The sequence below is a fragment of the Eucalyptus grandis genome, chromosome 4 (genome assembly GCF_016545825.1).
Source record: "Eucalyptus grandis isolate ANBG69807.140 chromosome 4, ASM1654582v1, whole genome shotgun sequence".
NCBI lineage: Eukaryota > Viridiplantae > Streptophyta > Magnoliopsida > Myrtales > Myrtaceae > Eucalyptus > Eucalyptus grandis.
This window is the reverse complement of record NC_052615.1, coordinates 36834432-36861487: the sequence shown is the minus strand read 5'-3', so window position 1 is coordinate 36861487 and position 27056 is coordinate 36834432. Positions and strand designations below refer to the sequence as shown.

Here is a 27056-nt window from a genome sequence, read left to right as displayed (position 1 = left end):
ACTATAAGGTTGATACCCACCAATCGGCATAGGGATCGATCCGACTATCCACTACCCCCAGACGTAGCACTGCATTACTGCCTTTGGATAATTAACATCAGGAAGCATTGACTATGGGACACCTGTCTAGGCCTCATTTCCTGGGTTTGAAGTGTCTCCAATCACCCTTGTTGGATTCATGCCATTATAGACTTCTAGCACCGATGTAGACGGGGGTAATATTTCGGGCACTCCAACTCGTTCGTTCTCCCTGATTGATCTGAATTTGGTCTTTCACACTATCAGCCCTTTGTAAAATCCTAACCAGCGACACGGGACTCGAACCGCTAATAACAGGTTGGGCCGGAACTTGTATGGGTTGTGGAATTGCACTAGTGTGACCGCTATTAGTCACATTCGCTTGATTCGGCACTCCCATTCTTGAAGTCAGATCGGTAACCAAATTGATTAACAAAGGAGTCAAGATGTTAAATAAATGACTAGCCATATGATTGGCTAGATCATTTTGTTGCTCTTCAAACATCCTTCTCATGGTGGCCATCATCGTTGAATTCAGCGCCAACTCTCTTCTCTGGTCTTCAGACAATTCTCATGAAATGTCTCCAGAATGATCACTTGTATTGATGCCATCAAGTCTGCATTTTGACTAGAGACATCGGAAGGAATAGTTCTTTTTCCAACATGCTGTGGACGAATTATCCTCGCCGGCAGAGGAGCGACTCTCCCAATTCCTTATTTTTGCCATCAACATCTCCTAAGAGCGGAACACAATGGTCTCATCGGGTGTGCCAAAAAGATGTTCGCTGAGGAAAGTTCTCTCGATAAAATCTTTCACCGAAGAGGTAGGCCTTGGGCTTTATTTTTTGAAATGAGTTCTATGTCGCTCCGAAAAGGAAGGGGAAAAGTGCCAAAAAAGTCATAAACCTTGCCTTTGCGCCAATTTAGTCATAAATCTTTTTTTGGGGCCGATTCAGTCCTAAACATTTTTAAGTTGTGCCAATTTAGTCCTTTCCGGCCAATTTAGCCGGATTTTGCTGATTGGACACCGGTCGGCTGACGTGGCATGATCGGCCCCGATGTGGACAACTTTTAATAATATATTTAATATTTTTTATTTTATTTTTAAACTATTTTTTAAATACTTTTAATTATTTTTATTTTTTATTTTTTTTTCCTCCAGCCGGTCGCCGAGGTCTCGGTGACTGGCCGTAAGCGACCACCGGCGGGCGGGCGAGCCTCGCCAAATCCGGCGAGGTTGGCAAGGGTGAGCCTCGCCCATGGCTGATCTCGGCGAGGCCGCCATGGGCGAGGCTCGCCCTCACCGGATCTGGCGAGGTCGAGCCTCACCGGCCCTCGCCGGCCATGGGCGAGGCTCGCCTCGCTAGATCCGGCGAGGCCGGCGAGGGCGAGCCTCGCCCATGGCCCGATCTCGGCGAGGCGGGCGAGGGCCGGCGAGGCTCGACCTTGCCCGGATCCGGCGAGGCGAGCCTCGCCCATTGCCCATGGCCGGATCCGGTGAGGCGGCAATGGGCGAGGCTCGCCTCGCCGGATCTGGCGAGGTCGAGCCTCGCCGGCCCTCACCCTCGCCGATCGCCTCGGCCGGTCGCCGGGTCCGGCGACCGGGCCGGAGGAAAAAGACAAAAAAAAAAAAAAAAATATATATATATATAATATTTTTAAAAATATATTAAAATATTATTAAAAGTTGTCAACGTCGGCGCCGATCGAGCCACGTCGGTGGCCGGTGTCCAGTCAGCAAAATCCGGTCAAAATTGTCGGAAAGAACTGAATTGGCACAATTTAAAAATGTTTATGACTGAATTGGCACCGAAAAAAGGTTTAGGACTAAATTGGCACAAATGCAAAAGGTTTATGACTTTTTTTGGCACTTTTCCCGAAAAGGAAGCAACTTGTCTAAAGTACAGGCAAAAGTAAAATGCAGGAAAAATAGGAGAAAAGTAAAGGTGCAATTGAATGTAAAAGTGCGATAAAAGGAAAGATAACAATTGAAACAAATGATCGATTGTCAATTTGGCAAAAGGTCCATACATTAATGCATCTTCGGCTATTTATAGTGGTAATCCACAGGTAACTGCCTTTTTACGATTACCATTTCGATATCTACAATGTTTTAGAAGCCTCGGCTCTTTATTGGTAACTGCCTTGCCTAGCTGATATTTCCGCTGGTATTGGCTCTTGTAATCGCTTCCATTCTTATGTTGTCGGTTTCGGCAAGTTCCTTGTAGCATTGTTCGAGATCCCTACTTGTTGAGTGTTGGCATCTTGGCCCACTCTCCGTGGATTCCCTGTATTAGACCTGCTTTACTCTCCTCGGCTTCTGAAGCCCAGTAAACTAATTTGGGCGCCAACAATTGGTGACAAAAGAGTGGCTCTCTACATCTAAGTATTTTGTGAAAGTAAAACGTCCCCATGCTGACAACCCTAAGTCACCTTCTTTCGAATTTAAAATCCAACTTTTCCAATTACTCCTTTTCATTTTGACTGGGACCTTTTTTTTTCCTTTTCGTTGAAGACTAGCACTTTTTTTCGGTCTGTCGAAGACTAGTACTTTAGAAAGTTAGAAAAGCATACCCTGGTGGGTGGCGGCGCACTCTCAGTTTTTTAAATCCCCTTGTAAAAATACTATATGTTTTTAATTCCCTTTTAAATTTACTATATGTCCCAAAGTAGTCCATAATCTATTAAATTCGTAATTTAAAATTAAGGGACTATTTTGTATATATTTGTAATTCCGCCAGTATTGCACTATACAACATTTGATTTAGCATTTCCTTCAGATAATCGATCCAATTCAGAACGTGCTTATTTTAGCTTTACACAACCTCCTTTCGATAATAAGTTCTCTCTACAAACTCTTCTTGAGTGGTTGGATAAGAAAGATGAATTGGGGACGTGAAGAGAGCTAACAGAGCAAGCTCTTTCTACCACAAGTTATTGGAAGTAGGGCTTTAATCATCATGCTCGGGAATCGGTTCTTTTAAAAGCCTGTTGCAGTGTCACTTTCCCAGAAAAGCTTGTTGGAACTCTTTAGTGAGAGTGAAAACTCTAGCCATCCCCGGTACTCACCAATCTTTTTTTCTTTTTTTCTTTTTTCCTTTCGCTAAATTTATTGTTTCTATTCTTACTCCTATTCTTATATTTTTGCCATCTTCTTACTGAGCATGAAAGACTGAAACTCACGTCTGAACCCCAATCTCCCTCTTCATGTGAAAAGGGTAGTTAATGGAGTAAAACCCCAGTGGTTGGTACTCACCAATCTAGCTACTGAGCTTTGTCCTCAGCTACTATTCTTTCTCGGCTCATTCTCGCTCTCATCACCTATTAGTCAAACAACTCCTCACTGGTCCAGTCAACACTATTTTCTCACATCCACCCTCACTCTCCACCACACACCCACCAATGCGCCGCCTCCTCCTCCTCCCCCTCGCGGCGACGGCGGCCACCCTCCTCCTCTTCTGCCCGGCGGCAGCGTCGTCTCCCCCCACTGACAAATCCCTCTTCAACTGCACCGGAGTCTTCAGCTGCGGCCCCCTCGTAAACGTCTCCTACCCCTTCACCGGCGGCGACCGCCCCGCCCACTGCGGTCCGCCGGAGTTCCGCCTCAGCTGCATCGACGGCTCCCCGGAGCTCACCGTCGACTTCCTCACTTACCGCGTCCTCGCACTCGACCAGGCTGGCCAATCGCTCACGCTCTCGAGAACCGATCTCTACAACAACACCTGCCTGCAGCAGTACGCCAACACCACTCTTAACTCCACCATCTTCACCTTAGCTAGCGACGACCAAGACTTGACCTTCTTTTATGGTTGTTCGACGTCCATGATCGCCAAGCCCGAGAATCTGTTCAATTGCGAGATCAGTGGGACCGTGACGAGCAACTATTATTTGATCGGTGCTGTCGCAACTGATCCGATTCTTAACGTGAGCAAGTGTAATGTGAGCGTCACGGTCCCAATTCTGCAATCCGCGGTGATCATGCTCACCGCAAACCGGTCGGCGCTCAGAGAGGCTCTGATGGAGGGTTTTGCGGTGAATTACTCGAATCCGTACGAGGATCAGTGCGTGATGTGTGGTGGGATTGGTGGGGAGTGTGGGTTTGACTCTGATCAGGGGAAGCCTATTTGTATTTGTGGTGACCAAATTTGTTCCACATCCACTGCAGGTACTTCAGTTGACCACTTTCTGTTCGTTCAAATGAATCGGATGACAGGCTGCGGAATTGCTGATCTGAAACTGACATATTTTCTTATCATGCATGCTTGTTTCCCCCTTCCACCTTTTACTTTAGTCAAGGAATAGCCCCATAGCAGAGAAGCTTTTTCAAAAAGCTCGAGATTAGGACAGATAACTCCCTTTTTTTAGGTACATGGAAAAGGATGTGGCATTCCAATCCCATTGAAGGCAGAGGGAGTTACTCGAAATAGATTAGTATCACATTATGGATAGTTTACGAATGATTTCCTACATAGAAAGGACTTCATGTCTTGAGTATGATTTGAAAACGCAGACAAGGTTTTCACTCTCTGGGTGTTTGCCATGGGCAATGCCTGCATATACTCAATTTCACCAGATTCTTGTAATTGTAGTCAATCATGGAAATAATAGATTTTCCTTTTCCAGGATCCAACATTTGGAGAAAACTTCTCATAGGTAAACATCTCTTTGACATCATTGAATTTGTATCTCTTGCTTTGGGAAATCGCTGATATCTTTTAAGGGATTGAAAATGACAGGTGGAGTGCTTGTTATTGGTGTGTCAATATTTGCAATTGCCATCATTTTCACATGGAAGGTTCTACTCTTCAAGAACAAGAAAGATCACGAAGTTGAGCAACTGATAGGAATCCTTGGATCTCTTGTTCTGAGAAGATACCGATATACCGATTTGAAGAAAATGACAAAATCATTTTCAGAGAAAGTTGGTCAAGGAGGATTTGGTGCAGTGTATAAAGGAAAGACTAGAGATGGTTGTTTTGTGGCAGTGAAAATTCTGAAAGAGTTGAAAAGCAGCCCAAAAGAATTTATCAATGAAGTTGTGAGCATTAGTAGAACTTCTCACATTAATGTTGTCAGTCTCTTAGGTTTTTGTTACGAAGGGAAGAAGAGAGCTCTAATATTTGAGTACATGCCTAATGGTTCGTTGGATAAGTTCATAAATTCGGGAAAAGCTTTAAATATGAGTAGTTCCTTGGAATGGAAGATAATATATAAAATTGCAATTGGCATTGCTCATGGGCTAGAATATTTGCACCAAGGCTGCAATACCAGAATCTTGCATCTTGATATAAAACCTCATAACATCTTGCTCGATAGAGAGTTTAACCCCAAGATTTCGGATTTTGGCCTTGCTAAACTTTGTCATGGACGAGAGAGTGCTGTATCAACTCTTGGCATGAGAGGAACGGTCGGATTTATTGCACCAGAAGTTGTTTGTCAAAACTTGGGGAGAGTCTCTCACAAGTCTGATGTTTATAGTTACGGAATGTTGGTTCTTGATATGGTATGCATAAAAAATCATGACATCAAAATGTCCAACAGCAGTGAAAAATACTTTCCGGAATGGATTTATAGGAATTTAGAGCTCGGCAAAGATATCAAATTGCCGATGAATGTGACAAAGGAGGAGGAAGTGCTGGCGATGAAGATTATCATTGTGAGTTTGTGGTGCATTCAAACTAGGCCATGTGATAGACCACCAATTAGGAATGTGGTAGAAATGTTGGGAGGAAGCTTGGAATCATTGCAAATGCCACCGAAGCCCATCTTGTATTCTCCATAACAAGAAATGTCGCAACACTAGGAAATGACGATGTCAAATTCTAATGAGAGCCATGAGGAGGACAGGATATTGAATAATTTAGAGGAAAACAACAATTGATGATAAAGTTGTAGTGCACGACATAAGTCCTTGAGGTAATTGTCATGCCTTAGTTTAGGTTGAATATGTTTGTGATATCCAGGATTTCCATATTTATAATTATGTAATATTCAGAAATTCATGTTATGATAATAATACTTAGATTTTGAGCTAAGTATTATTTGTCTTAGTATTCAAACGAGCACACGGAAACTTTAATCGAATTGTAAACGTTCATGGGATGAGGCCGGTAATTTTCATGAATGTAAATCGTTTCGGGTTCAATGTGTGAACCAAATTATGTGTGTACTAATAATAGAACGGTATTACTTAAATTACTATAGTCTTACTAATTAATGATTGTTATTAATCGCATAAGTTTTAGTTAATTGATAATAATATTGTTGAATAATTTATGTTAATAGTGCTAGAAGAAGGAGTATGTTCTGCTTACTACATTTTCTTCATTGAAAAATTTATTAGTTAGAATTAGAAGTGCCGAATGTTTTTGAACAAAGCTTTGCATGGCCATGTGTCTTACAAAGTAAGATTTTGTGGCTAAATTCTTCCTACATCTAAATTAAGTGATAATTATTCTAAGATGACTCATTTTCTTCATGCATTCCCCTTGGCCACGTGGAAGGGCCTTGCTTTGCATCATTGCCACATTAAGCTAAAGATTTATATGCAAATTTACACCTAGCATTGCAAGAAATCAAATTATCTTAATTAAATTTGACAGAACTCATTTTACTTTGTCAAAGACCCATTTTTCGTCTCTTTCAAAACTCAAATAGAAGCTGCATGTGTTAGTTTTGCTTTTCAATCTAAGAATTTAGAGAGTTTTGTACTCAAGTGCAATTAAGGTGGTAAAGACAGTCGGTGGTTTGTGGTTTGCATTCATTCGAGGTAAATGAAATTTCTAGGGTTAAGTTAGCTTAAATATACTTAATTACTTCTATCTTAATTGGTTGGGTGACAGGTGAGGTCTTGATGTGGGTATGGTGATTGTTAAGTGGCTTGATAATTTCTTGCAAGTTCATTCTGCTTCGCCTTGGTTCGTTCTATTTCGTTCTATGTGATTCTGGGTAGTCAGAATTTGCTCATTTTGCCATCTTTGTCTTGGTAACTTATTTCATGTTCGTTCTACTTCTTTCTACCTCATTATGGGTAGTTAGAATCTGGGCATTCTACCATCCTTGACTTGATAACCCATTGTATGTTTGTTCTGTTTCTTTCTGCCTTATTCTGGGTAATTAGAATTTGGTCATTCTTCCATCATTGACTTGATAACCTATTGCATGTTTGTTCTGCTTCATTCTACTGGAATTCTACCAGTCAGAATCTATTTGTTTCACTTGTTTCTACTAGAATTTCCCAAGATAGAATTTGTCCATTTGTGAGTCTGCTCAAATCTATTCATTGGTGAGTCTATTCACTTGCTGAATTTGCCAACTTGTGAATCTATTTGTTGAATAGTCTGTTTATTGGTTCAGGCAGACTTTATTGAATTTGAATCTAATTCTCATTGGATCCGTTTATCTATTGACTCTGTCCATTGCTAAATCTATCCATTTATAAGTTTGTTCATTGTTGGATCTGTTCTTTTGTTCTATGAGCTATTATCAAGCCAAAAATTTACCCTTTTAATTGTTCAGACTTCACGATCATAATGTATTTGTTCACCCAGACTCAAAATGTACCCATTTGATTTACCAGATTTTGATGTCCAGAACCTGCTCAATGCTTAGACTCAAAATATATCCATTTGATTTACCAGTTATTGATGTCCAGAACTTGCTCAATATTTAGACCCAAAACATATCCATTTGATTTACTAGATTTTGATGTCTAGAACCTACTCGATGTCTAAACTCAGAATGTACTCATTTGAATGTCCAGACTTTAATAAATAGAATATGTCTGTGTGTTATTCCACATGTGGTTATTTGACAAATGCACTAAATTGAGTTGAGATATGTGTGCTATGCTTGAGAGTATGCATATATTATGGCTTGAATAAAGTTAATGTGATTCCGTCACTTGTATAGCGGTGAGTCATGATGCTCCGTGTCTCGGGATGCCTCGGGGAGTGTTTCGGGATGACTCGGGAGTCAAGATACCCCATGGGTCGGAATGCCCTGTGGTGGAAATTTGCAAGATGTCTCAAAGTTGAGATGCTCCGTGTGCGGGATGCCCCGGGAGTGTTTGGGAGGATGAAGCATTAATGAATGTAATGCATTATCATTGGTAGAACCAAATCATTGTGTGAAACATGATGTGCACATGCATAAGTCTGGATGGACGGTCTGTTGGTTAACAATTTTTGTGGTAGATGAACATGAAAGGTAAAGTCTATTTATGTTTGCATCATACTTATCGGATGATTATACCTTCATTTTGTGTATATCAGGTGAAGTGATATGATGATTTTTCTAACTTAAAACTAGAGATTTCATTTACTGGGTTTCAGCTCATCTCTTTTATTTTTTAGACGTGTAGGATGGACATCCCTTAACCCCTTGCACTATGGAGTCCCTATGTATAATGAAGCTTTTCATGAAAGTGTGCTTGAACTAGAATTTGCAATAATATATACCAAGTGTAGTTCTACAATATGGGTTGACATAGGAGGCTTCAAGGAGTCGGTTCCTTTAGGGTTTGTTACTTGGTACTGAAATCTTGATGGAAAGTTAGTCAGTTTGTTGAGTAGCTTCAATCTGGACGTTGGAGACGTAGTAGAAGGAGAAGTTATCGATCCGTAACTCAGTTTGAAACGTTTATATAGGCAGACTTTTGAAATTATAGTATAGTCTAGAGATAGGTCTCCCTATCCCTACTTAGACTTTTGTCTTTTGCTCGAAATGTAATGAAGTTATGAACTCAATGTGGTATAAATAAAAAGAAGCAGAAGTATGTTTGTTATAATTGTGAGGCTCTAATCATTAAAAGAATATTCACAAATGTTTGTTTTCGCTTCCCTTGTTAAAAGAAATCACTAGTATAACAATATGTATCGAGTGACGTCTCGGGATGTCACAATCTCGTTCATAGAGTTGCAATGAAAGTAGAGAGGACGGTTTTGTTATAATTGTCTACATATCGTACTCTTGCAAACATTCACGTCGAGATCAATATTTAGAATAATATAACGAATATAGTTTTATATGCATGTGACATTTGCCAGTTTAAACATAAAATTAGTGTGAATGAGACCACATTTTCTAGATGCGTGACACGTCAAAAGCATCTAATTCGTAAACAATCAGTTGGGGAAGATGATAGGAAGAGATGCACACTCTCATAATTGATAATCCTACAGGAACAGCGGTTCATTACGAAAATTCCATAATTAAAAGAACCAAACCCCAATAATATTTTCCGAAACAATACTGAGTCTTTGCCATCGAAATTTCTTGAATAATACACTGTCACCTTTTGACCATGCATTTTGGCATTTTTACAAGCATTAATCACTTAAAAACATTGCAGCCCGCTGAAAGGGCTGCCAACAATAAGAAATTAAGATCTAGACACAATTGACTATATTTGGGCGAATATGCTGTCCAAAATAAGGAAAATTGTTCAAAAAGTCCAAAATCTATTGGCCATTTTAGTTTTAAATCTTTTGATGAATAGCCAATTTAGTTTTTTTGGCCAACGTTGGTGGGAAATTATTGACGTAGACGACAGTAATTCTACGTGACATGGCCAGATTTGAGTCAGCTCATGGGCCTTGTAGGGTGTTTTATAGCTCTCAATGCCTATGTAATAAACAAGAAAACAATATGGTTCATATAAAGTTAAGCAAAAAAAAAAAAAAAAAAAAAAGCAAATGAATTATGAGAATAAATCTCATCGATCATATCTTTACAAATGCAACATGGCGTTCGGTTGAAGATTGAAAAGCTCAATTTTTTAAATTATATATATATTCCATCTTTCAGATTTTCCCTCTCTGGGAGAGTCTCCGGATGAAAGTGCTTTTACCTGTCTCAGAGAATTCCCCGGATCAAACTGGCTATCAGTATAGGCCGAAGGGGCCAAACCCAACTGGAGTAGACGAAAATGGAAGAATTAAAACAAGATGAAGAGACTATTGCAGAAGGGAAAAAACCAGAGCAAATGCTCAGGCTCACGGCCACAGCCCGTCTCCTTCGATGATGATTCCAAATCCTATCAAATCATCCTCGAGAGACAATCACTGTAAGTCCTGGCCAGCCGTCGCTGCAAGGGACTTGGCAAATCCCATTGAAGAATCGAGCTTGGAAGCTGAGGACGGTCATGAGAAGATGTTCCGGACAGCTCCTCTGAATCAATCATCTTCAACTCCGTTGAGAAACCACCATCGGCTAATTTCAAGATGCATGGTGGATCTGACACTGATGAAGATACGGGATCCGCAACTTCTAATCCATGTGCAGCAGGGTGAAACAAGAGGCAATCCCATATTTCAACATCACGAAGAGTATCTTTTATACTCGATGATCTCCCATATCATAAGTGGCCAGAGAGATTGCAAGCGTTCTTTGCTTAATTTGCCACCAAAGTCCTTAGCATCAGAAAGTTCGTCATTATTATATTCTTTCGACGGTTGTTAATAAATTCAGTGGAAGCCGTCGAGATCGGTGGACGTCTCTTTCTAAAGAGGACAAGACAGCCTTTCTGGTCCCACAAGAGTTCAATCAAGTGATCCGAATTCTCCATCAATTTTTCATCGATAAGCCAGAAAATTTGGAAAAAAAAAATAGAAAAACAATTTTTTTTCTTACAAGAGAAGAAATCTTGACAAACGCTCCAAAGAAATGCTGAAGCTCTCACATGTGAGTCTTAAGTTGGTGTCCCTATCTATTCCGAAGTAGATAGCTATATTGGTTGAAAGATATTTTCAAAATCAAAAGGGATAAGTGCATTGAAAATTCTAAAACTTATCATGAAAGTGTAATTGAGTTCTAAAATTTCAAAAAGTACAATCCAGTCATAAAAATTATCACAAAGTGCAATTGAGTTCTAAAATTTTCTAAAAGTGTAATAAAGTCTCAAAACTTATCAAGTCAGTATAATCAAGTCTTTTCATTAACTCCGTCTAACTTGACAAGATAAATACTATGAAGTTTAAAACTTAATTACATCAACTTTACTAGTCTCAGGACTTGATCGCACCAACTTGACAAAATTCAGGACTTAATTATAATTTTTGAAAGTTTTAAGACTTAATTGTAAAAGTGCTAGTAAGAACACCTAGAGCGGGGGTGAATAGGTGTTTAAAATAAACCTTGGCAAATATATACGGAATAAAATAAATTTCGAACAAAGTTTGAATAAGGATCAGAGTTTGACTAAACGAGCCATCAGACTTCTGGTAGATATTCAGAATCTGTTATGCAATGGAATAGACTTTTGAAATAATCCGTAAGTACGCAACAGACTTAAATATGAAGAGTTAAAAGAAGAGAATGTTGTACACAAAATTTATAGTGGTTCGGCTTAAATCAAGTCTACATCTACTCTCCCACGCTAACAGCCTTATGGTTGGATTCCACTATGCGATCAACAAGAGATTACAACTTTGAGTGTAAACACTCAGTGGTAGATCACACTATCTCACTAAGTCACTCTTTTGGTATTTCTCTTACGATCACAAACGTTTAAGCTCACCAAAAACAAATGTATGATCGAAGGTCGCTCATACTTTGGAATTATAAATTCTATGCTCCATCTCTTACTTGCTCATCGATCCTTAGTCTCCTTAAATACTCCTCCACCTCCAAACTAGCCATTGGACAGTATCTAGACATCCGTCTTCCAATTTACCCATTGGGCAGATCTGTATCTAGAAGATTTAGTAGCCGTTGAGTGACAAAAATAGAATCCCAAGTTGATTATGATCGCCCATACATACAGAATCTTAGTTTCCATAAGTAGAGATTCTCCGTTTAGAAAGTTATTGTCATCAATATCCAATTGTCAATCAATTAAATTGAGTCAATCAAATCTATCTTGATGTAGAATCCAAACTAGATCACTAATCGTTATATGTTGGGGCTTGTGTTATGTTTTGTTAAGTTGTCTTGTTCTGAACATGTTTCGTTCTGAGTCTGCTATGTTCTGAACTTGTGTCTCGTTTTGGACCTTGTCACATTCTAGATTTGTGTCTCGTTCTATTTGTAAAGTCTGAGTATGTTCTGTCAAAAGTAAAGTATGAGTGTTTTTCATCTAAAATAGACTTTACAATCTAGACATAAGTCTGAACATATTCTGCTTTTGAACATATTTAGCTTTTCTGGACACAGTTTGAATACGTTCAGCTTCAACATAGAGTCTATCTTCTGGTTCTTCCAAGTATAGATTTCGACAATATCATTTACATGTTTTATCATCTACATAGTCTATTACTCAACCATTAAACAAGTTAGTAGCCTTTGATTTATTTTGTCATCTTCAAAATATCATAAGGGATTTCCCTAACAAATTGTACTTTCATGACAAATTTTAAGACAAAGTTTTAGAACTCGATTACACTTTCATACACTTTCATGACATGTTTTAGGATTTCAAGTACACTTGTTCCAAAGTGAAATAGAAGAGTTGTTGAAGTGTAAACTCCAATTAGTAATCCATATTGCAATAGTAGAATTGTCTTTGAAGAAAAGCAATGAACGATTACTTGCGTGACAAAAGAGAAATTTGATTAGGCCGGCTTAAAAGCCCGGCTTGAAAATCAAGTGCTCGCTCAAGGATTCCTCTTGGACATGCTGCAGCAAGCAGAAACAGCATCTCTGGAAAGTTTAGTTCTCAAATCTCCCGGATAAAGAGAAGGAAGATATGGACATCTTTGTGAAAAGATATTCCCAAGATAAAAACAAAAGGCAGACGTTTCATCTGTGATCGCAAAGGATGCTTTGCGGGAAAAAAAAAAAAAAAAAAAAAAAAGCCCTCAAGCCAAGGAAAAGGAATGCACATGTTGCAAACATTGAGAAGAAGACCGGAGTATTTTTCCAAGAAGATAATCTTGAATCAATTTTATACTTCTGGTCAATGATCCAGGTCCAGATGATAGCTTTGCTTCTTTTCCCAAGATCCCAAAGTTTTTGTCAGACCTCTCATGCTCCCAAACCATGCATTCCCATTCACATCTTTCCTTCCAAACACGGCAAGCCCATTTCAGTTATTGCCCGCATAGACACTGGCGCAAATGTTCATTTCTTTGATCTTACAATTCTTCCACAAGAAAATTGGTAAATCCCAAAGCCATCACAAATTAGGAAAAAAAGTTCGAAAAGTCTTAAACTATTGCTAGTCCTAAACCTTTTAATGGTGCAAATTTAATCTTAAATATTTTGATTTAATGTCAATTCAGTCTTTCCGACTAACTTTGGCGGGATATTGCTGACGTAGACGTCGGGCTGGTTTACGTGGCATTGCCGACACTAACATGGATAAATCTTAATAATACTTTAATATTTTTTTGATTATTTATTATTTATTATTTATTTTGGTCTTTCTTTTTTCCTTTCTTATTCCTATTCCGGCACTAGCCACTGGCAAGTTAGCCTTGCTCGATGAGTGTCGGTGCCTACATCCATATAGAGAAGTAGCCACAAACAATCCATTATAATCATAAAATCGGAGTTACGGCTCTAATGTTTTCCACACTTAGGGTCTGTTCGTTTTGCAGAAAATGATTTCCGGGAAAATGTTTTTCGGATTTTCCGGTGTTCGTTTCATGGAAAATGAACTAGTTAAGGAAAATGTTTTCCATCATTGGAAAAAACATCCTTTAAAAGTAAAGAAAATGTTTTCCACTTGCATTTTCTATAATTTCTTCCATCTTGCTTCTTTTTACCAATACATTTTCGTTTTTATTTTTATGCTTTCTTTTTCTTTTTTTCTTCTTATTGTTGCACTTTCTTTCTCTCTCTATCTCTACCTCCATCCTCTCCACCACGGTTTCCCCTGTTCTGCCTGCCATCCCGCTCGGAGCGGCAGTGCTCTCCTTCGCGACCGGGGAGGATGGGAATGGGGGGCGACCGGCGGATGTCGCGCCGATTCTGGACCCGCTGGAGCGATTTCTAGGGTTTTTGGAGGCCGCCCCGCGAGAAATACCTACTCACAAGTCGAAATCGGAGAAACGCGATGCGGCGAGGCAAATCCAGTGGGACCCATACGAGGTCCTTAGCGTTGCCAGATCCGGCGAGCTAGGCGGGACTCGGGCCTCGCCTGAGCTCACCAGAGGTTCGCTGGGCTCTGGCGAGCCGTGAGCTCGCCAGATCTGGTGAGCTACGAGCTCACTGGATTTGACGGTGGAACTCGAGCTCCCTATCTAGGCGAGCCCGAGCTCTGCCGCCAAATTTGGCGAGCTTGCTGCTCGCTAGAGTCCAGCGAAACTTTGGCGAGCTCAGGCAAGATCGGCCGAGCCTCGAGCTCGCCGGATCTAGTAATTGGGTCTTGGTCGGCCGCGGGGCAACCGGCCATCATCAGGCATGCGGCGGTGGAGGAAGAAGGAGGAAGGAGGAGGAAGGAGGAAGGAAAAGAAAAATAAAAAGAAAGAAAAAATAAATAATAATAAAAATTTCGATTTTTTAAAATACAAATAATTAAAAATTCGTTTTTTAAAAAAATATAAAAAATAGAAATAATTTTTTGGTCAATTAAAAATATTAAAATTCAATTTTTGATAATTTTTACAAACAATTAAATTAGCTAATGAACAGTGGAAAATATTTTCCACTCAAAGTTTAGATTTCGGCGAACAGGAAAATAAAGTAATTTTCCTAGAAAATGACTTTTAAGAAAATGTTTTCAAAAACATGATATTTTTCCCAAACGAAAGGACTTAAGCTCTGTTTGTTTCGTCGGAAATAAATAATTTGAAAAACATTTCTCTAAAAATGATTACTAATATTGTTTACAAAAAAAAAAAAAACTATTTGCATCGTCCAAAAAATATTTAAATATATATTATTGTCATAGAAAATTTTTCATCGGTTAATCATTTCGATCAAAGCAAGCGATTATTTTCAGGAATTTTTTAAAATTTAAATTACATTTAAAACTCAAAATATTTATAAATAAACAAATTAATTGGATGTAAAACAAACGACATGAATCACACGTTGAAGCTCAACGCAAAAACTTTTCCCCACGGCCGAACCAAGAAGTCGTGGACGTTCTTTTTTTCATCTTCGCGCGGCAGGTCCAGCGAGACCACTGTGCGGCTCTTCAAGTTTAGGGAAGCCCGCGAACTTTTTCATTTTCCCTGTATCTACTTGGGCCCCACAAATATTTTCAGGAAAATATTTTTTAAATTCAAATTACATTTAAAACTCTAAGTATCTATAAACTATAAATAAACAAATTAATTGGATGTAAAACAAACGACATGAATAACACGTTTAAGCTCAACGCAAAAACTTTTCTACATAGCCGGACCAAGAAGTCGTGGACGTTCTTTTTCTTCATCTTCGTACGGCGGTGTGCGGCTCTTCACGCTTAGGGAAGCCCGCGAACTTTTTCATTTTCCCCATATCTACTTGGGCCCCAGACGCGCGACTGATCCATTGGTCAAACCGAGATGTTCATCTTCTCCAACAAAAAGAAACAAATTCTTTGCCCATTGAGAAGGAAAAGAAAAAGAAAAACAAATCAGCAACTTGTTTATTTCAAACCACTTCTCACTCTAATTTGGATTGAGGAAAAGTTCCCTCGAAGGCCTAATTATTTCTACCGTACGAATCCATCAATATCATTTATTCAAATTTATCTGAATCTATCTCGAATTCGAGACATATTTTTCACAAATGAAAATTACTACCCCTCATCGATCTAGTTAGCCACATCCACTTTAACTCTCACCCTCCATCACCCTCACAACCAATGCCCCGCCACTTGCTCCTCCTCCTCACGGCGGCGACCACCTTGCTCCTGTTATGTCTAAAACTATCACCTAAAAGAGGTGAACATGTGATTTTGTGAAAAAAAAAATTAAAGAAATATCGCAACAAAACAATACTAGTGTTGGAAGATGATGGTCAGATCTAACAAGTGTGCAATTCTATTACAATAATTAAAGAGAGTAAGGGTAGGAAATTACGTACAAAAGATTATGGGAGATCTCCCAAAGATTATAGTGGTTTGGCTTTTGTAAGCTTACGTCCACTCTTTCGCACTGCAACCTATTGGCTGGATTCCACTAAAAAGAAGTAATTAGAGATTATAATATCTAAGCTTTGAACACTTGAACTCATGTGTATAACACCTTACACACTCTCAACCTCTAATTGATTACACAATGATGCTCTTAGAGACGAAAGTATTTTATCATAGAACACTCTTGAAACTTTGGAATTGAAAGCTTTAATTCTCTTGAAAAGCGATTTTTCCTTTTAGCGTCACAACCACCTTTTATACTTCTCCCCATCCAAGCAGACTATTGGACAAATCTCTAGGACGATAATTTAGCCAAACAACTTGTTGGCCTAGATCTCGTCAAGAGGGTCTGATTGTTTTAGGATCACAGAGAATGATGCTTCCCATAGATACTGTTGCCCATATAGCTATTTAGGTTTCCATAGGTCAAGCGCTCTAATTTAGAAAGAATGTTTTGCCTCAAACAAATCGTTCTAGAAAAGTTGAATCTCCAAGAGATATTAGAAGAACTTTTCTTTTGAAACTCCTCATAAATAAGGTAGGACTTCCAACCAATCGCTATTAGCCATTGCATGAGTACATTCCATCCTTTCTAGTCGTTTGATAGAATACATAAGGAAAGAAATAAATAAGCCACAACTGTGGTTCTAATTGATATTGTTTGATCAAATACCTATTAGACTTTTCACCTGAAAATACTTGTGATAAGAATCTAAGTCTTTGTTAATCTTCAAAATTATTCAAGGAATGCTTTCTCAACAATTTCCCCCTTTTTGATAATAACAAAAATTATTCAAGTAGAACTTTTAAAGATGATAAAAATATATTGGGATTCAAAAAGCTCTTAAAGCTAGATTTTAAAAGATAAGCACAGTTGGTCTATAAGAATATTTGTATTGAAAGAATTTTTAGCAAAACTCTTATAGCTAATGTTCTGAATTTAAAATATAAGGGATAATAAATTTTTTAACCAATCTCATCAACATTTGTGATACACAGAGACTTCTTAGAAAACCGGCAAAAATAATGTTGGTGCAATAAAATTCGCTTTGAATTCTACAGGTTTATCTTCTCCCCCTTTTTGTCAATAGTCAAAAAGATATTAGATCAATCATAATGTTATAAACAAACCATAGTACGAAACTTCAGTCGAACATAGTCAAACACAAAAGCAATCCACAAGCATTTTAGACCAAACAAAAAACAATCCAAACTTCGAGAAATAACGCAAGCACAAAAAATTATTTAGAGGAGGATGGTTGGCTTGGGTCAGGGTCTAGAATTGGAGCTAGAGTTGGAGAAGGAAATCTGTGTTTTGGAGGCAGTTGAACAAGAATATAATACTGCATGTTGTCGAGAGTGCATTCCATGTTAGTCATTCTGTTGTCCAAAGCTTCAACCTGAGTTCTGATAAAAACTTGTAGATTCTTCAGTTCTTTCTCCATCCTATCCTTGTGCTCCTTCATGTTGAGTTCAGTTCTTTCTCCATCCTATCCTTGTGCTCCTTCATGTTGAGTAAAGTCCGCAGAAACAACCTATCTACAATGTAGCTTCATCACCATATCGATATCCTTTTGTCTCTGTTTAGTAGCTTCAAACTCTGCATCAATATTTGCAATTCCTTTCCTCTTATCCTACATGGCTTTGTCAGTAGAGGGGTTAGAAGAAGTAGCGGCATGTGGGGTTTCCTCACCAGTCGTATCAACAGACTCAGCAGGCATTTGAGGAAAAAAAGTAGCAAGGACATTAGCATCAACAACCTCTGGAGCCATAGAAAGACCCTCAGCTGCTTTCCCATGGATTTTTGGAGCATCTTGAAGATTTTGCAATATCACCAACAACATGTTCAAGAATTTCAGCGGCATTTGGGACATCATTAGCACCACCACTTGCTATTTTAGGGATGTCTAAATCCTTTAGAATGCTTTCAGCTACAATAAATGTATCTACAGGAATATCCTCAACCAAAGGTTCCTTAGGATCAGTAGGTGGATTTGCTTGATTGTGCTCCCCTTGAGTTGGTGCTACAAAAAGAGAGGGATTGATTTCACCATTGCCCTATTCCTTAGTAGTACTTTGATCCTCAACAATGATCTAGTCCTGATGCTCAGTAGGCTCCTCATCCTCAGTAGTATCCTAATCCTCAATTAGATCAACATCAACTCCTCTATCATCATCTGGTTGGGTCAAGGGAACATTGGCAGTACTAGCTGGTTCTATAACACCAACTTCTTGTTCTTTGTTAGCCGTAGTTACCTCTATTTTTTTATTTTTTTGTCGATCCTACTCTATTCCTACTTTAATGCTCACTCTCAGACTTTTGTCATGCCTCTTTGCAAGGCGTGAGAGTTGAAACCCACTCCTGAAACTATATCGTCCCCACCCCAACCCCCCTGAGAAGGTGGGGATTCGAACCCACCACCTTCCCCTTCCATGTTGGAAGGGTGGCCACTAGTGCAAATCCCAGTGATTGTAGTTACCTCTATTTGACCAATAGCTATTCCTATTCCTGTTTCTTCCTCAGCATCAATTTCTTCATTGGCATCATCATTAGAATTAGGCTGATATGCATCGATGATGTTATCCAAGTCATCGGTGTCTTCATCTTACTCTTCCTGCACCTCTTCATTAAATCTTTGGAGAAAAGCTTGTATGCTCTATCTCTGAGCAGTAGTTCTTCTTCTCTTTGTAGGACGAGAAGAAGGATCAGGTGTCCTGTCGTCCACATTCACCTTCAGAGATTTGTCTTTTGTGTTTTTCCAACTTTCATCAATGTGCCTAAACTCATTTTTCTCAATCATTTGCTCACCTACTTTCATCAGAGGCAGTTGTATCTTGCTTAACTTCCTTGCCCATTTGGTGTTGGAGGAGCTATCGATGGAGAAGCCACAAGAGTCTCACCAGCTGACACGAGCAAAAAGTCAGTGAAGGGCTCAATCAGAGGACTCGTATCTGATGAAAATCTATTCTCAATCAATGGAGAAGTAGCTGGAGGCTCTGGAGGCTCAATCTTGACCAGCGATGGAGGTGATTATGATTTCTCCTCAATTAAAGAAGGTCGTGAATCAGGTGTCAGGCTAGCCTGTTGCGGTAAAGATGGTTGAGTCTGAAAAAGAAACACGATTTCATGAAAAACGACATCTCTACTCACAAAGAATTGCTCGGTGGAGGGATCAGAAATACAATATCCTTTCTAAAGAGTGCGAAACTTCATGAAATCACATCTCATGGCGTGAAGACCTAGTTTATCCTTAGGGTCCACAGTAATAACTCAGCACAAGCGGCCCAAAAGTCACAAATGATGAATGTTTGGACGCTTGTCAAAATGTAATTCGAAGGGGGGCTCGTCCATCAATAACCCAAGTTGACATCCAATTGATTAGGTAGATTGTTGTGACCACACAATCACCCTAAAACATCTCTAGAATACAGGCTTTATATTTAAGAGTGTGAGCAACTTCTAGAAGATGATGATGTTTATGCTTGACAACCTTGTTTTGTTTGGGTGGGTAGGTGCGGGAGCTCTCATGGAGAATGCCACGGGTGGAGAAGAAGAAAGAGCATTCATGATTGAAAAATTCATGTGCGTTACCAATTGAAATACTCTATATAGATTTATTAAATTGATTTTTACTGAGAGCAAAGAAATTTGTGAGGAGAGAAAGGACTTGAGTTTTGGACTGCATGAGGAAGACCTAAGTGGGATGTCTGTAGTCATCGGCATAGTGAAGGGAAAAAAAAGAAAAAGAAAAGAAGATCCATCATGAGGTAGGATGTGATATGGTCCTAAATTGTCGATATGGATGAGAAAGAAAGGGATTGTAGCACGTGCTGTATTAGTCAAGGGACATGTGATTGCTTAGCAAAAGGATAAATAGAACTTTTAGGATGTGGAAAAGAAGCACTGTGACCCAATCGTTGATGAGAAGTATTATTAATAATTTTTGCGTTATTTAGAGTGCACTTTGTGAAGGGATTACATGAAAATTCAAAATTTATGGGAAATCTGGCCCAAAAATAGAATCCCTAGTAAACACTACCTAATCTAACAGTTTGCTAGTCAAAAGAGCTCGAAATAAACAAATATTAGAATCTAAAATGGCACGACATAAATTGTCTTCACAAACTTCGGAGACAAAAATAAGGTTAAAATAAAATCGAGGACAAAAGGAACATTTTTAAGTGTAATGGACGAACTAAGTCAGACGGTGCCCAATTTGAGTGACAGAAGCAACCTTTGCATTTAGAAGACATACTGATACGGAGGACCATGAGTGATTGTGAATGCAGGAAAAAAAAAAAGATTAATCACAGATTATGTGATCACTAGTACCTAAATAAGTTATCAATGCATTAGTGGATATATAACTCATTAAGCAAAAACTGGTACATGAGAAGCTGGTAGATTTATCATGAATGCCAAGTTGACTCAGGGCCTATTTAATGTGCTGGACATTATTGATAGGTTGATTGATTTTATCAACTTTTGCCATCACACGAGAAGAAAAATCCTTTTCTTTCTTATTTTTATCTATAGGCTTCTCATGTAGCTTCCAACAAATATCTTTATTGTGATATGGACACTTGCAATAATCACAAAAATTTACCTTTGCATTTATTGGAATTTTGGCCATTTTATTTATGTGATTACATGACAAAATGATGGCCATTGGATGATTTTAACGGAAGTGCCGATGTGGCTTGATGAGCGCCATTCGAGCTAGGTGAGAGCGAGAAGATAAAAGAACCGTCCGATCGAGACTTTAGATCCTGGCCATTGGTTGAGGAAATAAAAGTCGCGTTTGTGCCTCTTGAGTAAACCCTAGCGCTACAATAGGTCTCCAAATATCACTGAGGCGTGTTCTCGCCGCAGAGGCTCACTATTGTGGGGTTGCTTGGGCCGTGAGCAACATGGTTTTGCGGGTTAATTTGTGAGATTGAGCGATGGATTTGGGTCCATGGCCAGATATCGAGATTGTAATGGTAAGTTTCTCCTTTAGAATAAGTAAAAGACGATTCCCCTTCTCACTCTCCTTGATGGCCTAGACTACCGTAGGATAGATTCGGCCCTTCCATCTTTTCTTCAGCCATCTTGAGCAGGAGTGAGTATTAGTCCAGAGTAAATTGGGAATCAAACCAAATCGGCCATAGGAAACCATCAGCTCCAAGTTCCCACAGTTATCGGTTCCAAAAAAATGAAATTGGTACTATGCGATTCAATTCACAATTCCTGGGTTAAAAACAAAATGGGACTAAGTATCAAAACTTGAAGAACTGGACAGGGATGTGGGAACTTATGAATGTTTGATCTTTATTTTGAAAATTCTAATTATATGTCTCTAGGACAAAACATTATTTTGTATCAAGTAATTGGTCTGATAAAAAATTACCCTTACCTAAAAAAATTATGTTATAAAATATGGTAGTTGAAATTTATGATGAAGGCCGATGTAGGCTTCAATCACTTGTAGTATGAGTTATTTTGAATAAGGGGGCTCTATTATCAAGATACAATAACTTTCGAAAGTTTGACGCTAGAACTTGTCAAGATTCTGACCATCATGTTAATTGACTTCCTGAACAATAGATTGGAGAGTCCAATACCAAACATACTTGGAGATGTCCAAGCACTTTATTTCCTCAACCTATCACACAATACCATCGTTCTTCTTGATTTGGGGAATCTAGATCAGCTTGGACCTACCTCAATGGAATCATACCAGCTCATAATGCGAATCTTGATTTCCTTTCATTCTTGAAACTCTTAGACAGTCCACTTGTAGGAATCATCCTAACACACTTTCTCACATTTTCCAGAAGTTTTTTTGAAGAAAATCTCGGATTGTGCATGCTTCTACTTAACAAAAGTTGCTCCATTACTGCGAACAGGATGGAATATCAAGAAAAGTTGATTTTATATGGGCATACTGCTTGGGTTCGTGTTGGCTTCTGGATATTTTGTGGTCTGTTAGTGTTTATGAGATCATGGAATTTGCTTAATATCAGTTTTGGGATAAACTGCTATACAAAACACTCATGTCTATGGCCTAAGATGTAGTTATTAAACTTAAGAAAGAATATTTTGTTAATTCATCTCTTCATAATTCTTCATCACCATTGAAAGGATGGTTCTATTTATTGATCAATAGAGCTCTTCCTAACCAATAGGAGAAATAGAAACAGGTCTGCGTTTAGCATAGAAATAAAAATATGACAGAACCACATAACAATTTTCGCAGTGTTTTATGATGAAATAATTGCAATGAAGAAAATTCTTTAGCGAGGATTGTTTCAACTAAGATGGAATGCTTTTAAATTGGAAAATGTCTAAACCAAATACCATAATGTTCTTAGAAAAATAAATAATATTAAAAAATAAATGCATCAAAAGTCTTAAAATTCGTACGAAACTATAAATCTTAGAACATTCTGATAGATCCTTCTCATGCTAATTGTTCATTACCATCAGGCATTTCCAAAAATTACATCTATGACGAAATTGACTTGAATTTCTATAATATAATTAGTGATAGTTGCGGTCAATGTGGATTTAAGTGGATGACACATTATAAACATGTGAAAAGAAAAATTAAATCTCTCTCTTTCTCTCTCTACATCAGAGCACATGTTCTCCATTTTTTTTTTATAAAAAAATCATTAAAACAGTCGGATCTAATCAAAGTACTGAATTACAATTTTTGCAGAAAATTTTAGATTGAGTTGCATTTTTATCAATTTTATGATTTGATTACACGTTTTCTTTTGCACAGATTTTAGGATCCAATTATACTTTTTGATAATTTTACAATTTGATTGCTGTTGCACTACAAGTTTTAAGTATCTTGGTGCATTACCTAAAGAAAAATATCAATTAGTCTTAAACCTATTATGCGGATTTCAATATAGTTCAAAACTCTTCAATTTTGTGGCTTTGCCAATATAGTTCTAATATTGATGTGGCATTCTAGTTATAACTAGTTGCGATCTGATATAAACAATTTTGGACAACACAATGCTGATTTGCTTAATTTTTATTTATTTTTTAACTTTTTTAGATCTTTCTCTTTTCTTCTTTTAGAAAATGCCCTTCTTGTAAGAACTTTTCATGAATAAATGAAAAAAAAATGGAAAAATCGATTAGATCATAATCATGGATCGACTTTCTATTTACCCCCATGCTTACATGTTCCCGTTCATTTGAATTAGGTGATTATGGAATGATCCCGCTCACCCATCCGTTCACAATCAAGAGTTAAAATGACGGATCAAAAAGAGCTTATCTCATCAAGCAAAAATGCTGCAATCTATCTTTAGTGAGAAATTGCGACTCCAAAAAGAGAGCCAAGAAGACCTTTTGAATCTTCTCATTTTCCTGAGGTAGTCAAATTTGATGCCATCATGAAGAGGGTAGCGACATATCTAGATGGAAGAATATCTGACCTGAAGGGTTTGCATTACAAGATCAAGAAGGGTGAAGAATTCAAGTACACATGATTCATGGTCCTAAGTAGTTTGATTTCCTCATTTAATTAGGGGCATGCACCTTCCCTTGCGTGGGAATTCTTATCACTTTTTAGGGATTGATTTCAATTTCTTCTGTGCTTGAGCATCACATTCCGATAAATGTAATTTGATTGATGAATATCAATAGAATTACAAATTTTGTTTTGAGGACATGATGGGGTACACCAAACTAGCCCAGTGACAATATCCAACAATGAAAAGAAAATATCATCCTAGGAGAATTTTGAGGACTAGGCTTCTTCATGTTTTCTCATCCAAGAAAATTCCGAAAAAAGAATAAAAAAAAAATCATTTTTCAAGCCATTTCCAAAAGCATGCATTAGGTTAGCCTTGTTTAATTTTCTGACTCATTTACTTCATGTTTCAGAGCATTACTTTCTTGACCCGATAAGAAAGCATCTGAAAAAGGCACATCAGGTTGCAATTGGTTCAATTGTTACTCAACAAGTTTCTAAAGAGTTAATGTCGGTCACATCTCGATACTACTTTAAATATCCATCTTGAAGGGCCAAACAAAGTATGTTCCATTTCCATGCTTGACGAATTTTCATTCTCGCCCATTAAACGAGGAGCAAGTTAAAAGAGGATCATCCATCTTTGGTGAAAGAGGTACATCTCGTCTTTGAACATAAATAATTTTGGGAGATGACGCTTTGTTCTTTTTCTTGCAGATGACGAATTGGGGGCACTACAGATTCTAGTAGTGACATGACTGAGACAAAATCTCGATCCGAGCCAAAATGGTTGTGCAATTTGAATTTACTTTGATGTTGCATAGTATCATATTCACGCACGTTGTTTTGTGCAGGGGCAAAAGCAAGATTTCATCAAATCAAAGATCGGATTTTCATCATCGATTGATCAATTTGTGTGTTTATTTCCTTTCGATAGAGGCAATCTAGGGACATCCATTGCTAAGACAATCCCTTCATGGGACAATTCCTTGAATGAATGCTTGAGCATTTTTGAGTGTAGTAAATTGTTTGTTTGAAGTCACAAAATCTTTTCATGCTTAAAGTTATTGGACTATTTTGAAAAGAGAATTTTTATATTGATTTAGCTCACCAATTTCATGTGGAGATTTGTCAAGATAGACAATTTAATGGAGTGACATCAATGCTTAAGAATGCTGAATGAGACGTGTCGTATGATGAAAGGCAAACCTTATCCTATACACAATCCCCTACTTATACACTTGTGAGATGAGTGTAGGAAGTTCCATATCTACAAGGTAAAGAGTTCTCTCGCAAAAGGTACGATGACCGAAATGATGAGGGGCAGTTTATTTCTCTATCTCAAACACTACAGGTGATCCATTGCTTAACCCTTTTGAGCCTTATACACTTGTGGAGATTCTTTTCAAATTACCCCTGTCAAGAACCACCCCACATCGGGGCAAATTGGAGGGTAAGACAGCACCATAAAGTGAAGAAAATGGATTGAAATTTTCTTACTTTCACTTGCATCAATTTTCAAGTCGTGCTATTACATTGAATTCATATGGTAATTTAAGTGTCTTAGGATGACAAAGAGCATTTCTTTCTCTATCCTACATACTTATATCCTTTGCATAGCCCACTTGAGCCTGTAATTTCATTTCTTTTAAACCCAGTTGGTGATCATCCCCTACATTGGGGCAAGGCAAGAGACAGATGAAGACCTTTGAAAGTTTGAATGTCATTCAAAGTGTAATTGCTTGACACATGCATAGAAATCAAAATAGAACTAAGGGGCATGAAAAAGCAGTGTGCCTGGTAAAAACAAGGTCAATGCCCATGAAAAAAAAAAAGTGAAAAAAATGAATGAATAAGAATTAGGGGCATGAAAAAGCGATGTGCTTGGTAAAAGTAAGGCCAATGCCCATAGATGAAAAAAGAGAGAAGATAGGTGACTGTCAATTGCAAAAATTGAATCTGATGGAGCAATACTCAAAGAACTCAAAAGTTGAGTTTTACAATCAATGGGGCACTTCATGAAGACAATCCCTGATGGTGAAAAAGAAAATTGGTGGCAACGCCAAAATGATCACCAACTCTCACCATTCACACACATTTTGAGCCTACTAATCCTTTCATTTCTCAACCCATGAACCTAACCTATGTTACGTCCCTTACAAAGTCTCTTCAGATTAGGGCACTTAAATTAACATAGGAGTTCATATGTTTATAAGCATCGCTCGAAGAAGTGCGAGCAAGATCATTTCTTTCTCATTTTGCAGGGTTCTTGACTTGTAAACCCGGAGATGATTGCGAAGCTGCTTTTTCAATAGCCTTGACTCAAAGAGTCCCTTTGTTAAGCCATTAAACAAGCCCACATTACGGTCCCTATTAAAGACCTCTCAGATTGGTAAGGTCGTACTGCTTGCGAGAAAACTCGGACCCTTGTTGGTATGATGATAGTGAGACGGAGTGATTCTCATAAAATAGCCTCTAAATGAGAGTGAGTGAAAGTCCTTTCTAACTGAAGGTCCCTCATTTGGTATTCTTAAGAAGTCCATGTCATGAGTGAAGATTGTCTTGAATGATAATTCTCTCTAGTGGAAATTTGGGTGATGCAAATGTCATTATGCATGAACCCCGATTGAGTTGATGAAAATCTCATTGAATTTTGAAATATCCATTCTAGAGTAGCTCAGAATGTCTATCTCTTGATGAATGCATATCAGTTTTTGCTGACAGGTAATTCAAGTTCCTTTCAGAATGTTTCATGATATTAGGAGATGAGAAACCTCCACCATGAGGTGAAAGACCTCCACAGGATATCTAAATTTCAAAAGACATATCCCCAAGAATCAGAGATGTCACCAGGAAAGTATATCTCTACCATACTCTAAAATACTTGTCATTGTGCAGGTATTCTCTCTCAAGTGCATCAACACTTGAATTGGTCAAGCTATCCAATTATATCGACCTGGCGTGCTTTCGTAGCCCAGAGTCATTTTCATCAACTCAGCGTGCTTCCGTAGCCCGATGTCTCTTTCTTGACCTGCGTGTCGTAGCCCAAAGTCCATTTTATCGAACCGGCGTGCTTCCGTAGCCCGGATTTCTTTTATTGACCTGGCGTGCTTTCGTAGCCCAGAGTCCTTTACACCGACACTCAATGGAGTTGTCCCTCAAAGATTTTTCCTCCAGATTCAATCTGATTAAGGCGACCGAAGAATGGTTCAAGTCCTGGTCGGATGATTTCTGTCGCAAGGCTGGGCGACCGAAGAATGGTTCGGGTCCTAGCCAAGCAAAACCTCAATCTAGGCGACCGTAGAATGGTACGGGTCCTAGACAACATTTATTGCTCTAACAGGCAATCGTAGAATGGTACTGGTCCTGGAAAAGCAATGTCCTCATTCAAGCGACCGTAGAATGGTACGGGTCCTGGAAAAATAATTTTCTTTGTCGAGGCGACCGTAGAATGGTACGGGTCCTGGAAAATGAATCCCTGTTTAGGCGACCATAGAATGGTACGGGTTCTAGACAAAACCTTTCTGCCGTACTAGGCGACCGTAGAATGG

At 38.5% G+C, this 27056-nt stretch overlaps 1 protein-coding gene across 1 annotated transcript; it reads left to right on the top strand.

The window, feature by feature from the left end:
• The first annotated feature begins 3262 nt into the window (after positions 1-3262).
• On the top strand, positions 3263-8236 carry LOC104431911 (LEAF RUST 10 DISEASE-RESISTANCE LOCUS RECEPTOR-LIKE PROTEIN KINASE-like 2.1). Its single transcript, XM_010044463.3, has 3 exons — positions 3263-4183; positions 4642-4671; positions 4755-8236. The coding sequence occupies exons 1-3, from the start codon at positions 3421-3423 to the stop codon at positions 5798-5800; spliced, it is 1839 nt and encodes a 612-aa protein (XP_010042765.2). The 5' UTR covers positions 3263-3420; the 3' UTR covers positions 5801-8236.
• Positions 8237-27056: the final 18820 nt, after the last annotated feature.